The sequence below is a fragment of the Kogia breviceps genome, chromosome 3, assembly GCF_026419965.1.
Source record: "Kogia breviceps isolate mKogBre1 chromosome 3, mKogBre1 haplotype 1, whole genome shotgun sequence".
NCBI classification, from domain to species: domain Eukaryota; kingdom Metazoa; phylum Chordata; class Mammalia; order Artiodactyla; family Physeteridae; genus Kogia; species Kogia breviceps.
This window is the reverse complement of record NC_081312.1, coordinates 155084781-155100415: the sequence shown is the minus strand read 5'-3', so window position 1 is coordinate 155100415 and position 15635 is coordinate 155084781. Positions and strand designations below refer to the sequence as shown.

At 49.1% G+C, this 15635-nt stretch overlaps 1 protein-coding gene across 8 annotated transcripts in view; it reads left to right on the top strand.

Moving 5' to 3' along the window:
- The window catches only part of ARNT2 (aryl hydrocarbon receptor nuclear translocator 2), a 202780-nt gene that overhangs the window by 70689 nt on the left and 116456 nt on the right, over window positions 1-15635 (top strand). For all 8 annotated transcript variants that reach the window (XM_059059151.2, XM_067030049.1, XM_067030048.1 and 5 more), the window contains exon 5: window positions 2552-2765. In XM_059059151.2, coding sequence (XP_058915134.1) covers window positions 2552-2765 — 214 coding nt within the window. The remainder of the gene's footprint in view (window positions 1-2551; window positions 2766-15635) is intronic.

Below are 15635 nucleotides of genomic sequence, written 5' to 3'. Positions count from 1 at the left end.
CACAGGACTTAGGTTTAGAAAAAGAGCAAGGGGAGAGGCGCTAACGCGTATTCCTGTGTGGCAGGCATTTTAGCAAGGGCTTGGGTCATCCCACGGCCCACGTGTTCCTCACCTCGAGGTGTGAGGAGGGGTGGCAGCGGAGTGACCCTCGCTGGGAGGCCACGGGGCCCGGTGGTCCAGGGCCCAGGGCCCAGCCTCTTTCCACCTCTGTAAAAGGACCTCAGTGATGGCTCCCACCTGGCAGGGTTGTGGAGACAGGCCAGGGAGGCAGCAGAAGAGAATGCTTAACATGGGGCTGCAGTGGAATGAAGGATGGAGAGCTGGCAGGTGAGCAGACAGAAATGCACTATGCACCTCCTGACCACTAGGATCGTGAAAAGCTTTTTCTCTGCATTTCTTTAATCCTTACATGGACCTGCCAGGGTCCATATTTGACATTATTAATCTCTTTGCCTGTAAGTGACTGGGGATTAAGAAAGTGAAGAGAAGAGAGAAGGCAGTTATGCAAGTTACATGAGTCCTCCCCATCTTTCTCTCTCGGTTCCCAGGTAGGTTGTTGATGCCAACAAGAGCTACATGTGTCAAGCGCCTACTGTGTGCCAAGCCCTTACTAAGTCCTTCACGTGTAAGATCTCACTGAACCTCACAAAATCGCACTGAATAAAACGTGTGAAGAAACGGCAGCCGAAGATGTTCAGTAGGGAGCCCAGACTTGCACGGTGAAGCGGAAGGGCCATAGTCGATGGCCTCCTTTTATGCTACAATCCGTGCCTTTAGACCTAACTGTTGGTTTAACTGGAGAATAAAGGCAAGGCTCATTCTGGATTCAGGGCACAGGACCTTGGTAATGAGTGATGTGCTCCCAGAAGACAAAAACTGGGGAGGAGTGTGTAGAAAGAGGGACCCGTGATGAGGGTGAGGCTCTGTTCCATAAGCCCTTCCCACAGTCCTTGCAAAAGGGCTGAAACTGTGAAAACCTACATGGAGTCATCAGCGTCCACTTCCTCTCCTCCAGAGACAGAGCATTCTCTACTTTCCCAGACAACCTGTTTCATTTTTTACAGTCCTTCCCGTTGGGAAGATCTTCTGCATACTGAAAGTAAAGCCGCTGACCCCATCTTCTGAACTGAGTAAGCATCTAAGAGACATGGAACAGCAGAAGTGCCAAGCAAGAGAAATGGACAAAATAAACTTTTCCTTAGAAAAATGCTTGTACAGCCTGCTTCCACCCTAGATTCCCAGGCAGAGGATGTTACAGTTCTGACTCAGCCAAGGGCTCAGAGACACTGGCAAATCTCCCCAGTTTCTGCTCCCCCAGCAGACTCACATTTTCTAATTTTCGGGCTTTTGGAGCCCGCTAGGGATGGGCACTGAGGGTGGCGTCAGATGTTCTAGACCCCACGTCTTTTGCCTCCATGCAGATGGCCCTTACTCTGTGTTACAGCAGGGCTTCCACCTAAGATTACACGTGAACAAAGGATTCCCAGCAAAAAGTGTTTGCCAACCACTGACTGGAAGGATCCCTTTGTTCTCTGGGCCCTGAGCAGTGTGTGAGGTTGTTCGAGGGGTGGCTGTGGACCCCAGCTCATGGGGAAGAGATAGTCCCCCAACTCCTGCAGGAACAGAGCTCCTTTCATTCAGCAGGAAAGGGCTCCTGAGCTTGATGTGAGAATGACAAGGCAGGTAGCCACACCTGAGCTGCCTGCAGGCCCTGCAAAGAGAAGACGTTTTAACAGAGTTGACTTTGCCCCCTCTATGTCCCTCTCGGGATAATGGCCAGGCTTCCTGCCACCCATTCGTTGATCCCAAGCAGCTGCCTTCCTGCCTTCACGGACAGTCATGAGCTGTGTAAGTGTGACTCCAGGGCTGGTGCAGTCAACCTCTCTTCTCACCGTAAAGTGACATGGACAATGCTAGGTGCCCTGCCACCTTCTGGGATTACTCTGAGAGTCTGTTGAGATGTTGGCTGTCAAGGAGTCCTGGAAGTTTGACAGACATACAGATGTAAGGTGCTACTCTTATATCCGCCGCCAGCATTCAGCTCAGACAGGAAGGAAGAGAAGAAGAATGAGTGCACTCTGAGTGTGGCAGGTGGTGGCTGGGGAGAAACCTGGTGCCTTTGCTTCTCTCCTCCCACTTTCCCATGGTCCCTCCCTCCCTTCCATGAGCCCCGTGTATACCGGGCCCTTCTGCTCCAATGACATGACTGCAGTTTGAATATGTAGGTGAGGCCGTTCACACCTCTGACAACCCAACACCTTCTGGTGATCGCTTCTTGGTCTCTCATTCCCCTGGGCTGGAAATTTCCTCTCTCCCTAAGAGAGGGTTGGTTAAGACAGGGTTAACAGTGTTTGGAGTAGCTGTATCTTAGGGCTAGTATAAGCTTTGTGCATTTTCACAGCTCATTTTCCCAAAACAAACAAACAAAAGCCCCAAAACTGTTTGTGTATCACAATGAATTTCTGAATAAAAGTTGAAGGTTGCTAATAAGACTATTTAATCGGCCTGGGTTTGGCCATGCTTGGTCCTAATCATGATTTTTTCTTCCCAGGAACTGAAGCATCTCATCCTTGAAGCGGCTGATGGATTTCTGTTTGTAGTGGCGGCTGAGACGGGGAGAGTGATTTATGTGTCTGACTCCGTTACCCCCGTGCTGAACCAGCCCCAGTCAGAGTGGTTTGGGAGCACCCTCTATGAACAGGTGCATCCTGACGATGTGGAGAAGCTGAGAGAGCAGCTGTGCACCTCAGAAAACTCAATGACAGGTCAGTGTAGCGCCCTCTCTCTCAAGACTTTTCCCTGGAGAAAAATTTCTTTCATTAAACATAGCAGGAAGCTGGAGGTCAGAAAAAATTGCCTACAGGTGAAGGATATGTTTGACTTAGCTTGTGTAATAGTTTCATTCATCCTGTAATGTTTTAAAACTTCATTTTTATTTATTTTTAAAAAAATTTTATTGATTGATTGATTGATTTTTGGCTGTGTTGGGTCTTCGTTTCTGTGCGAGAGCTTTCTCTAGTTGTGGCGAGCGGCGGCCACTCTTCATCGCAGTGTGCGGGCCTCTCACTGTCGCAGCCTCTCTTGTTGCAGAGCACAAGCTCCAGACACGCAGGCTCAGTAGTTGTGGTGCACGGGCTTAGTTGCTCCGTGGCATGTGGGACCTTCCCAGACCAGGGCTTGAACCTATGTCCTCTGTGTTGGCAGGCAGATTCTCAACCACTGCGCCACCAGGGAAGCCCTAAAACTTCATTTTTAATACATCATTTTTTTCCTATATTTTACTTGCAATTAGAGCATGTCGCCCCTAGGAGGCACTGTTGACACATTCGTCACAACCACATGCTCTGAAATGAGGGTTATATGCCTCAAGTGCATGATTATTTGTGAACCTGATTATAGGCACTGATTTCCCAGACCTTACTTACCAGAAATGAAATTTCTCATTGAGACATTTAAATACAGTCAGCTCTGCTCTAACACAAAATACATGTCATAAAAATCACTGCAGTAAACAGAATCATGAAACAAAACCCACAGGGCTTAGTGGGAGAAAGTGGGCTAGGAACAGAACACTCAAAAATTTGTCAGTGACAGGTAAGAACAAAACTAGGAACCTGATAAAAATGGGAGCACAGCTTGACACATTCAATGGTTAAGAAATTTATAAATATTACCGTAAATATGGCACTTGATCTTGAAACTGACTTGAAGTTTACTTGTGGAAGTGAGCCTCAGAAGGGCTGCCACTTGGGTATTCCTGTGAAATGGTGCAAGGACAGTCATGTGAAATCAGGCAGGAATCAAAAACTGTAACACAGATGTTGGACAGGTATGGCTCATAACACACACGGTAAATTGAGGCGGCGGCTGTGTGCCTGAATGTGTGCATTTTGTGAATTCCTAGGTGGCTCAGTTCAGCTGGGTGCAGTTTTCTGTGTTCATCTGGTATTTCTTGCAAATGAAATCATGCATAAGCAAACACAAAATTCACATTCTGCTCAGATTGTCCCCCAATGTATCAATGGCATTGGAACAGATTTGCATTTTCAAAACAAGTGTTATAGTAGAGCTGACTTATACCATAATACTTGCATTCCACCTTGTGATAGATCTGTTTGTGCAGTGGTGTTCTTCCTGCCACACTGAGAGCTACTGGATTCTCATTCACTCCTGTGTCTGCCTGCAGAGTCTTGCTCAGTACTTAGCATGCAGTAGGCGTTCAGCAGAAGCCGGGTGAGCAAATGTGGCAGTGCTTTGCTTACTGTAGTAGTCTGCTAGGGCTGCCATAACAAAATACCACAGACTAAGTGGCTTAAACAACTGACACTTATTTCCTCACAGTTTTGGAGGCTGGAAGTCCAAGATCAAGGTGTTGACAGGCTTGGTTTCTGGTGAGACCTCTCTCCCAGGCCTGTAGACGGCCACCTTCTCACTCTGTGCTCACATGGACTTTCCTCTGTGTCCACACATCCCTGGTCTCTCTCCCTCTTTATTTATTTATTTTTGGCTGCATTTGGTCTTCGTTGCTGCGCGCAGGCCTCCTCTAGTTGCAGCGAGCAGGGGCAGCTCTTCGTTGCGGTGCGCGGGCTTCTCATTGCAGTGGCTTCTCTTGTTGCGGAGCACGGGCTGTAGGAGCGTGGGCTCAGTAGGTGTGGCTTGCAGGCTGTAGAGTGCAGGCTCAGTAGTTGTGGCATGCGGGCTTAGTTGCTCCGCGGCATGTGGGATCTTCCCAGACCAGGGATTGAACCCATGTCCCCTGCATTGGCAGGCGGATTCTTAACCACTGTGCCACCAGGGAAGTCCCACTCCCTCTTTCTTCTTATAGGGACACCAGACCTACTGGATTAGGGCTGTACTCTTTTGACTTTATATGACTTTATTCACCTCCTTAAAGGCCCCATGTCCAAATACAGTCACATTTTGAGGTTCTGGGGGGCTAGGATTTCAAGATATCAATTTAGGGGGGCACAGTCCAATCCATAACACCTGTGATAAGACTGAATCAGAAGTTGTCAAAAGTGACAGCAGTACCACTGTTTCTGAACGATAATAGTCATTTTCTCAGTGTTGGTTATCAACGATACATGAAAAGGAGGGAGAAGATAAAGGATTAAGGTGTGAGGACAGAGCCTACATTGTGCTTACCTCCGTGTCTCCTGAAATGGTGACACGTGACCGTACTTGTAAAACAACTGCGCTGAAACAGATGCGAAGAAAGACCTGCTCTGCCATCCCCCAGCCTGGGGTGAATTAGAGAACTCCCTGTAGAAATCCTTGGGAACGCACCTTGTAAAGTTAAATATCTGGGAGGGATGTGAAAGGGAAATAAAGCAGCCAGGAAGTGTTGGTTTGACAACTGAAATCACCTTCTGTGGAAAGAGCTGTCTTTTTCCAGACTTCAGTGTTTGAACACAGGATGTGGCTTTTTGAAACCAGTCAGGAGACCCAGCTGGGGCAGTTGGTGGGGGAAGTGACGGTCAAGGGCAGGTCAGGCTCCGGGTCAAGGGTTTAGCTAGCGGGCTCACCAGAGTTGGGTGGACACTTCTGTCTGTGGGAAGTCTTAATGTGTCTGGCAATGTTTAAAGGGGCAAAGTGAACCACATTTGGACAGAAATGTCCCTGGAGCAGACACTGGATGGTGGCCTTGGCATCCTTCACCTCCAGAAAGTTCCTTGTGTTCTTTCGTGGCTTTTTTTCTTTTTCTTTTCCTCTCTTCCTTCCTTTCTTCCTCCCTTCCTCCCTTCATCTTTCTCTCTCTCCTTTTTTTTTCTTTCTTTTTTTCTAAGTACACTGAACACGAGATCTCTCCTTACTCCATTTTTTTTTTTTTTTTTTTTTGCTGTACGCGGGCCTCTCACTGTTGTGGCCTCTCCCGTTGCGGAGCACAGACTCCGGACGCGCAGGCTCAGGGGCCATGGCTCACGGGCCCAGCCGCTCCGCGGCATGTGGGATCTTCCCAGACCAGGGCACGAACCCGTATCCCCTGCATCGGCAGGCGGACTCTCAACCACTGCGCCACCAGGGAAGCCCTCCTTACTCCATTTTAAAGTGCACGTTACTGCATCATTAACCATAGGTACAGTATTGAAAGCAGATCTCTAGAATGTACTCATCTTGCATAACTGAAACTTTATACCCATTAAGCACAAACTCCCCATTTCCTCTTCCCCCCAGCCCCTGGTAACCACCATTCCTCTCTCTGCCTCGATGAGTTTGACTACTTTAGTCACCTCCTATAAGAGGAATCAGGCAGTATTTGTCCTTCTGTGACATTTCACTTAGCATACTGTCATCTAGGTTCAAACCTATTGTCGCAAATGATAAGGCTAACTTCTTTAAGGCTGGATAATATTCCATTGTATGTATATACCACATTTTCTTTATCCATTCATCTGTCAGTGGGCATTTGGATTGTTTCTGTATCTTGGCTATTGTGAACAATGCTGCAGTGAACGTGGGAGTGCAGATAGCTCTTTGAGATCCTGCTTGCAGTTCTTCTGGATATACACTATAGCCAGAAGTGGGGCTGCTCCCAGGCAGGGTTGATTCTCACCCAGGCTCTCCTCATGTAACAAAAAAAGGTGTTTACTAGAAGCTCTAAGTTTATGTTCTACTAGCTTTGCAACACCAGCAGAAACTGTTAGCCTTCCCAGTACTTCCAGCAAATGTCCCAGGATTGGCTCTCTTGGATCAGCTTGGGACACCTGCCCTGCCCTATTCCAGTGGCTAGGGAGTCTAAGCCAGGGTGTGAGGCCAGCTTCTCCATCCAAGGCACTTGGACCCAAGAGTTAGGGAAGATGTGATTTCCCAGAGGAAATTAGGGCAGTCACTAAAAGTTGGCCCTGGCTGGGAGAGCCAGGCTCCAGTCGTTAGAAGTCATGCCCATGGGGAAGGATGGGTGTTCTCCTGGAGAACAGGGGGCACCTTCTCCTCTTACTGGGAATGCTGGGGATATTGGGGTTACAGGATTCTGAGCTGAAGAGGGAGCCAGTGTCAGGTATGAAGGAGGGCAGTGATCAGGTAAAAGTTTGATGGAGGGAGGGGCTGCAGAAATAGTTACTGTGGGTCTTGGAGTGACCTGAGCCCCAGCTCACTGTATGGAAGGAGAGAGGAACCAAGGAGAGGCCCAGGCTTTCCAGGTGGTAGCAGAGCCTCTGACTATAACTGGATGTGCCCAAGGGGTGGGGTCAGAGGGCAAGCAGGGCAGCGAACCGCCCTGGAGAGTGCAGAGAGAGCGAGTCCTTCTCTGTGTCTTCCATGATCTATCCCAAGACCCCACCCACTCACCACCACTGTGGCTGCTGAACTCTGGAAAGCCCTGATCCTGGCGAGCAGAAACTGGAAACGCCTTGTCAGTGACACTGTGCTGCGCAGGAAGTGCCCTGCGGCCCCAGCTTGAAAGTGAACGTGGAAGAGGATAACCCATGGCCTCGTCAAGACTAGGTTTATTTGGCCCATTTCCCCACTTTGCTCTTCTGTGGCTCTGTTTCTGCTTGACTCTTCCTTCAGAGAATTGGGTCAGCCTTTTGGTTCAGTATAGGGCAGAACTTTGCAATAGTTAGAACTGTCCAAAGACACAAAGAGTGTAAGCCAAGGCTGGATTAACCAACCTTCCCTCCATCCTTCCTTCCTTCCTTCCTTCCTTCCTCCCTCCCTCCCTTCTTTCCTTTCTCTTCCTTCCTTCTTTCCTCTTTCCCCCTCTTTCTTTATCCAGTCACTACTTTTTAAAAATCATTTATTCATTCATTCAACAAATACGTGTTTTGCATGGCCATAGAAAGGTCGTTTGGGATGCAGCCTCTCCTTCCCAATCACCGACAGGAATTTCCAGCTGTTGTTGAATGAATGGACCCCCATTTCTTAATTGTTCCAAATTATTTGTGATAATTTGGGGAGAGCCCCAGCCAGGTCGGTCCCTGAGGCCTTTGGCTGGAAAGCTTCTGTGCATGATTCACATGTCCCAATCAGCTGTGATTAAGCTTCCCTATCTCCCTGAGAGCTTCGCTGAAGTCCAGAGATACTTTCAGCCTTGGATCACAGGATTTGTCCGGGCCGTGGTCAGGGCACAGATAGCAGCTCACCAGGAAGCCGTGCTCAGCCAGCTCTGCCGGCCGACCTGTCATCACGCTGTTTCTGGGAGAGGTTAAAGATGCTGCATCTGCCGTGCAGTCTCCCTGCTCGTCCGCAGGAGGGGATGCCTGTGGGACCCATCGCACGTTTTCCTTTTATTTTCTCACTCAACCCTAACAGTGAACTATTAATAACTATAACAAACTCTTACATTCTTAGAGCACCTTTCTACCACTTTAGTGGATGTGAACCTGGGCTGCACGTGCATCTCCTAGGAGCATCTTAGAAATCACAGGCTCCCTGGGCCTACTGACTCAAGAGCTACATTTTAATGAGATCCCCAAGGGATTTATATGCACATTCTAGATTGAGAAGCCCTGAACGAAAGAATTTAGCAGGTTGTGGTTGGGGTCTTGCAGCTGCTGGGGTCAGGGACATCCTTCGACTGCTGGGACCGGCAGGAAGTGGTGGGATTGGCCCCAGCAACCTCTGCTGCCCGGCTTGGATTTGCCCAGCTCTCGGGCCCGAGGCCAGGCCTCTGGGGAGAGCAGTTGGAGGAGCAGCCCTTGGAGGCTGGATGCCCAGGGCACCGGCTGGCCAGGCAGGGGCATGGGCATGCACAGAGCAGCCTGCAGCCCTGGGACCTCGCCCTACAGTCCACACACGGTAGACTCTCCACCAAGGTCAGGAGGAGGTTTGCAGGGTTGGCAGTTGGCATCCTCCCCTGCAGAAGAGGAGGAGAGCAAGGAGCTGAGGGCGGGCTCCGGAGCAGAAACAAACCAGTTACGCGTGACGCCACAGAGGACAGCAGGCCCGCCTGGGAAAAGGGCTGACGGTAGTCAGCGTTCAGCCTCACCCACCCAAGGCAGCAGGGCCTCCTTCGTAACACTTTGCAAAGGGGGGCACGGATGAAATTGTGTTGGACTCAGCCACGCAGTTGGGTCCTTCCGGGAAGAATGTCAGGCCAATCATTGGTCCCCCAGGGGTCCCATGAAGTCCACCCCTGTGATATCAGCTCTGGAAAAGTATAGTCTGTTTCCAAATGTCAGTCATGAAGGTAACTTCATGAAAACCATACTTGCAAATCTATAGCTTATTTTCTTTGGAATAGCCACACTTAGTCTTTGGACTAACGCCAGGCTGAACTCCTCAACACATTCATCAGTCCCTTTCTTGCCATATTAGGTAACATAGACAAATGTGCCCCCCCCCCAAAAAAAAATCCTTATTTTATCTGAGTCAACTATTAACACTGTTATTGGGTTTCTGCTGTTTGAAATAGAAATAAAGTGTTTTAGTGGAAAGCAAAGCATGTTTATTTGATTCAGACTCCTTAAAAATTGCCCAGTTGTGTAGTAAACACTTAGGCCACCGGAAACAGTGTTTAGAGTTGGGTCGGCAGAGGTGCTTGGTAAATGCACGTGAGAGTCCAATCGGAGAATCACGGGCTGGTTAGTTTCATGTCTTCCTAGTGACTTTTCCACTAGAAACCGCAACCTACTTAGATCTGTTATCCCAGATGTTTCTCTGGCGCCAGTTCAGTTCTTTCTCATTGTTAAATATTTATACAACCTGCCTTGTTTTGCTTTGCTACATACAAAGCATGTTGTTGCTGCTGAACTGTTTGTGTTTTTCTCACATATTTTATGTTGAAAGATATTTCATGGATCCGGACAGATTTCCAGCTTGGGTTGCTGGGTTCATTATCACTCCTGTGTCACCGCGGATGAAGGCGTTGGGCATTGTTTTCACACGCGTCGCAGATTGTGGCTGGACGGCCAGCTTCCCTGCCAGCAGGGAGAGCAGAGAGAGCTCACCCCAGCCTGCATGTGTGCTCACCAGGGCGGCTGAGGGGTGAGATGGGGTGGGCACGGGGGCCAAGGGGAGACCACTGGGGGTCGTGGAAGCATCCCTGCGCTTGGAGTCAGATGGACCTGGTGACAGTTCGGTTCATGGCCCTTTATTTTGGGTGAATGACTTAATCTCCCCGGGCTAAGTTTCCTCACCTGTAGATGCAGACAATAATATGCCCCCTACAGGATTGTGTTGAAGCATGCACAACAGGACATATGGGATAGTATTAATGCTGGTGTTTGAGAATTGTGGAGATTTCATTCACTTTTAAATAACTGAAAATTATATTTATTTTTAATTTTTATTTTATTTTATTTTTTTGCGGTACACGGGCCTCTCACTGTTGTGGTCTCTTCCATTGCGGAGCACAGGCTCCAGACGCGCAGGCTCAGTGGCCATGGCTCACGGGCCCAGCCGCTCCGCGGCATGTGGGATCCTCCCGGACCGGGGCACGAACCCGTGTCCCCTGCATCGGCAGGCGGATTCTCAACCACTGCGCCACCAGGGAAGCCCCTGAAAATTATATTTAAACACTGATGTGGATCAGTAGTTTTCCAAACTATCTGTCTTGCTTGCTTTATTTCTCTTCTTACCACTATAAAACGTGTCTTAGGATTTTGGCACTGTTGAGAAAGGAAGGTGGGTAGACTTTGACCTTTCTGAGTTTTGCCCAGTTATGAAAGGATGGCTTCCCCCTCCCACCCTGTGCTTTTTTTTTTTTTTTGCGGTACGCGGGCCTCTCACTGCTGTGGCCTCTCCCGTTGCGGAGCACAGGCTCCGGACGCGCAGGCCCAGCGGCCATGGCTCACGGGCTCAGCCGCTCCGCGGCACGTGGGATCCTCCCGGACCAGGGCACGAACCCGTGTCCCCTGCACCGGCAGGCGGACTCTCAACCACTGCGCCACCAGGGAAGCCCACCACCCTGTGCTTGAGATCATCCATCACACATTCAGGAGGAGGAGAGGCGGGTGAAGATGTGCTTACTCTCTTTCTCTCTTTATTCCGTTGGTTCATTCATTCATTCATTCATTCATCCAGCACATATTTATTGAGTACTAACTCACTTTGGGCTGAGTGTTGGGGATATAGTGCTGAACAAAACTGATGCAGCCTGGCTCTCCTGGAGGTTAAAGTTTAGTGGGGAAGAGAGACAGCAAAGAAATAATCACATGTAACACACACAACACACCATGACAAGTGTTAAGGAGGAAAAGTCCAGCGGGGGCATGGAGAACAAATAACATAGGACCTAGCTCATCTGGGCAGGTTGGAGTGGGCTCTTGTGAGTGAATGAGGCTTAGTGACACCTGGGAGCTAAATGTTACCCGAGGAGACAGTGGAGGGTGAGGAGAGTGGATGCTCAGTCCCAGCGCAGTCAGTACCCAGACCACTGCAGGTTTTCAACCAGAGGAGTCCCGGGAGCCGTGGTGCTTGTGAGAAGCTCACTCCAGCTACAGAGTGGAGAACATGTTGTGTGGGAGCCAGCCTGGGTGGGGGGAGTCAGGGTAACGAGGGTGTGGGAAATATCCTGGGGCGGTGATGCCGTCAGGGGTTAGGATGATGTCTTAATTTCCTTGAGATGCAGTCACAAATTACCACAAACTGGGCAGCTTAAACCAACAGGAATTTACTCTCTCACAATTCTGGAGGTCAGAAGTCCGGAATCAAGATGTCAGCAGGGTCGAGTCCTCGCGTAGGCTCTGGGGGAGACTCTCTCGGCTTCTGATGGTGGCCAGCAATCCCTGATGTTCCTTGACTTGTAGACACATCACTTTCATCTCTGCCTTCTCGTCACATGGTGTGTGTGTCTCTGTGTCCAGAGTTCCCTCTTCTTACAAGGATACCAGATGTACTGAATTAGGAGACACCCTGATAGAGTATGACCTCATCTTAACTTGGTTATAGCTACAAAGACCTATTTCCAAATATTGTCACATTCACGAGTTCTGGGTAGATGTGCATTCTGCGGACCTACTATTCAACCCAGTACAGGAGGTGGAGGGGAGTCGGAGATTCAGGAGATGTTTAGGCAGCAAACCAATAGGGAGAGATGATCCACTAACCCTAGTTCCATCTCTACCCAAATTATGTTTAAAAAGCTGATGATCTAGGGCCTTTGGTGACCTTTTGTTGCTGCCTGGATTGTCACTGGCAAGTTTCTTCCACCAGAAGTGAGTTGGACTGGGGAGAGCTGGAGGCACCCCCTCAATGGCCCCGACTTGTCCTGTTGAATCAAGTCACACAGCTCATCCCGTCCTGTCATGCATTTGCACCCCAGTGGATCCCTTTGGACCCATCAGCCTGCTTTCATGATCAACTTGGCTACAATGCAGAATGTGCTCAGTGTACAGTGCCGGGAAGCAAAGAGACTCGGTGTTGTTCCTTCTGTATAACTGTGGGTCACCCTGCAGCGTGAGTCGACAGTGTCACGACCCCAGGACTGGGTCTTGCAGCCCAGTGGGTGGGGTGGGTTTTGCTTGCCCCTCCCCCAGCTATGCATGGCGCTCCTTCAGATCTGAACCTCAGCGGAGGTAGGGCTGTGTTCTCCCAGTTCCTCTGCTTCATGCTCCTCTTCATTTCCTTCAGGCTGGACCTGCTGACGCTCCCCCCCCATCCATCTGAAGGAGGGTGAAGCCCGCCCGAAGGCAGGATACGCAGCAGCCTCTCAGAGCAGCCTCCCACGCTCCCTCCAGCTCCTAGCCTGGGCTTCCGTCTCTCTTTGCCTGCCCTCCTTCCGACCTGAGTCACTGCGTGATATCTGAGTCCCACCCACCGCCCCCTGTCTTCGGCCAGACCTGCCACTCTGCACTGTCTTCATGGACAGAGCAGAGCCAGCCAGAGTCCAGGGCCAGGGCCAAGGCCGTGTTGCGCTGAGAGCCCTGGAAGGTCTCCACAGCTGAGGGCGGGCTCAGACGGGGAGAGAGCAGGGGTCCAGGTCAGGGCCTGAAGCTAGAGAGGGAGCTGGGCGATGCTAGGATGGCTGAGGGCAGGGAACCCGCAGGGCACATCCGAGAGGGGAGGTGGAGTTTGTCCTCCAGCTTGGGACGTATTCTGCTGGGACACGGACCTGGCCTGCTCAGGCGTGTCTCTGCCCGTCTTCAAGGTACAGAATCAGTTTCCAGATGTAGGACTTAGATGGTTGGTGCAGCCCCTGTGCCTGCGTTTCCTGAGGCTTCCTTTGGAGTCGGGCCCTGCAGCTAGGGCAGGGCACCCATCCCGTCACCAGACCCAGACTCTTTTCTCTTCCTGTCCTTACCTCCCCTTGTCTCAGGACCTGTCCTGCGTTGTCCGGAGTAACAGCTTGTTGGGAAAGGGTCCAGAACTTGAGTGTACCCAGCTTTGCAAGTCTGCAAGAGGCCGGCCTAGGAATGGCACTGAATGATTGGGTTTTCCATTCCTCATGGAGCACACCTCTGCAAGAGAAGTTACCGAGAGGCACACAGCCTCCTGCACAGAGGGGCTTCCAGGAAGGCAGGGAGGCATCCAGGGATGCAGGTGAAACAGCCGCCACTGGGAGTCTTGTGTTCATTGTATTTATGTACAGCCAAGTGAATTCTCCCCTTTGGTGTTAGAGAACCAGCCGCTTCCCCTTCAAGTGAGAGCCTCCCTGGGTGAATCGAGGGAGCCCTCAGCCTCCACCCAGGCTGTGCCATTGCTCAGTCGCGCAGCCAGGTTTGAAAAGAGAGGGGAGCGGGGCTGCCACATCCAGGGAGAGAAGTAGTCTTTTCCCAACTAGCAAGAGCAGTGAGTCTGTCCTGAGAAAGGGAGAGCCTGAGGTTAAAGTTCTTAAATAGGTCAGCATACACATTTTCCATCCCATTATAAAGGTATGTGAATTAGACTTGTGAACTCTAAATCTTGCTTCAAATTCACGCCAAGATTTAACCATATCAAAGAACCACTGGTGCGCTTCTCTGAAAGGCTAAAATCACCTCCTAAAGATCTGTTCTCTACGTGCTCATTTTTGTATCCTGGCTTTTCTTGAACTGAGGAACATCCAAGAGGCGCTTGAAACACAGCTGCTTTGTAAATAAGTTTTTAAAATTCCCTGCCCCTGAAACAGCGGTTCTCAAGCTTGATGGACATCAGAATTTTATTGGATGTTTTAAAAATTCTAATGTCAGGGCTTCACCACGTTTCTCTGATTTTGATTATGTTGTGGTCAAGCCCAGGCATCTGTATTTATAAGAGCAGCCCTGGTGATTCCAGGGTGAACTAGAGGTTGAGAATTGCTGCATCCTGGTGTATCCCCCGCCAAATAAAACCGAATCTAATCAAATAATACAGCCCCATCTGTTTTACACTAGGAGAGAGATTTCAGCAAGATCAAAATAACAAAGAAACAAAATGTTAAAAATGTGATCGTGTAGCAACACGATTGAAAAATGAGCAACTTCAGCTTTTTAGAACCTGTTTGCAAGAGTCTTGATTTCTTAACGCGGTATCTTTTGTCCTAACTTTGATGCTCAAGAAATAAAGACCTTTTTTTTTTTCCTTCCATGCATAAGAGGAAACTATAACAAAAATAATCTGTAAGTAGCATTGTTTTTAGGCAGATGAAATTATTTGGAGTTAGTTTAGGACATTTGAAAAGACACATGGAGTCATTGCTTTCTGCTGGTATGATTTCGGTTTCAGTAATATTCTCACGTGATGGTCATATTGTGTAATGCTTTGGTTAAAAATAACTTGATTGCAAAAAACCCAGCGTGATCAAGAAAATTAAAATAGTTTCCTTTCGTTTCGCTAAAAACAGAGACATATTTCCTCTGAAAGGTTGTGACTTATGCCAAATGGTGAAATAAAAATGCACATATAGCACTGATCTTTCCTGTTTATTGCTTTCTCATTAGAAGCTAATTGAGGAAAACATCTACATTCGATTTTCCCTTTGTTTTTGTTTTTTTAACATCTTTATTGGAGTATAATTGCTTTACATTGTTGTGTTAGTTGCTGCTCTATAACAAAGTGAATCAGCTATGCGTATACCTATATCCCCATATCCCCTCCCTCTTGCGTCTCCCTCCCACCCTCCCTATCCCACCCCTCTAGGTGGTCACACAGCACCGAGCTGATCTCCCTGTGTCATGCGGCTGCTTCCCACTAGCTATCTGTTTTACATTTGGTAGTGTATATATGTCCATGCCACTCTCTCACTTCGTCCCAGCTTACCCTTCCCCCTCCCCGTGTCCTCAAGTCCATTCTCTACGTCTGCATCTTTATTCCTGTCCTGCCCCTAGGTTCTTCAGAACCTTTTTTTTTTTTCTTTTTTAGATTCCATACATATATGTTAGCATATGGTATTTGTTTTTCTCTTTCTGACTTACTTCACTCTGTATGACAGACTCTAGGTCCATCACCTCACTACAAATAACTCAATTTCGTTTCTTTTTATGGCTGAGTAATATTCCATTGTATACATGTGCCACATCTTCTTTATCCATTCATCTGTCAGTGGACACTTAGGTTGCTTCCATGTCCTGGCTCTTCTTTTCTTACCCACCAGTTTTCTCAGGCTGTGATCTGACGGGTGGGTTTCAGTTCTCCCCTCTCTGGTGATGATGTAAGTTACTCTCCAATAAGTGATTGACGGTGTCATTCTTTAACCTTGAGTCGAAGGCTCATATTCTGGGGACCTAGAGTCACCAGGACTGTGCATTGTGTGGACCTCAGAGCTCACGCGGGCTAACTCTTCTCTGGGTCACGCAGCT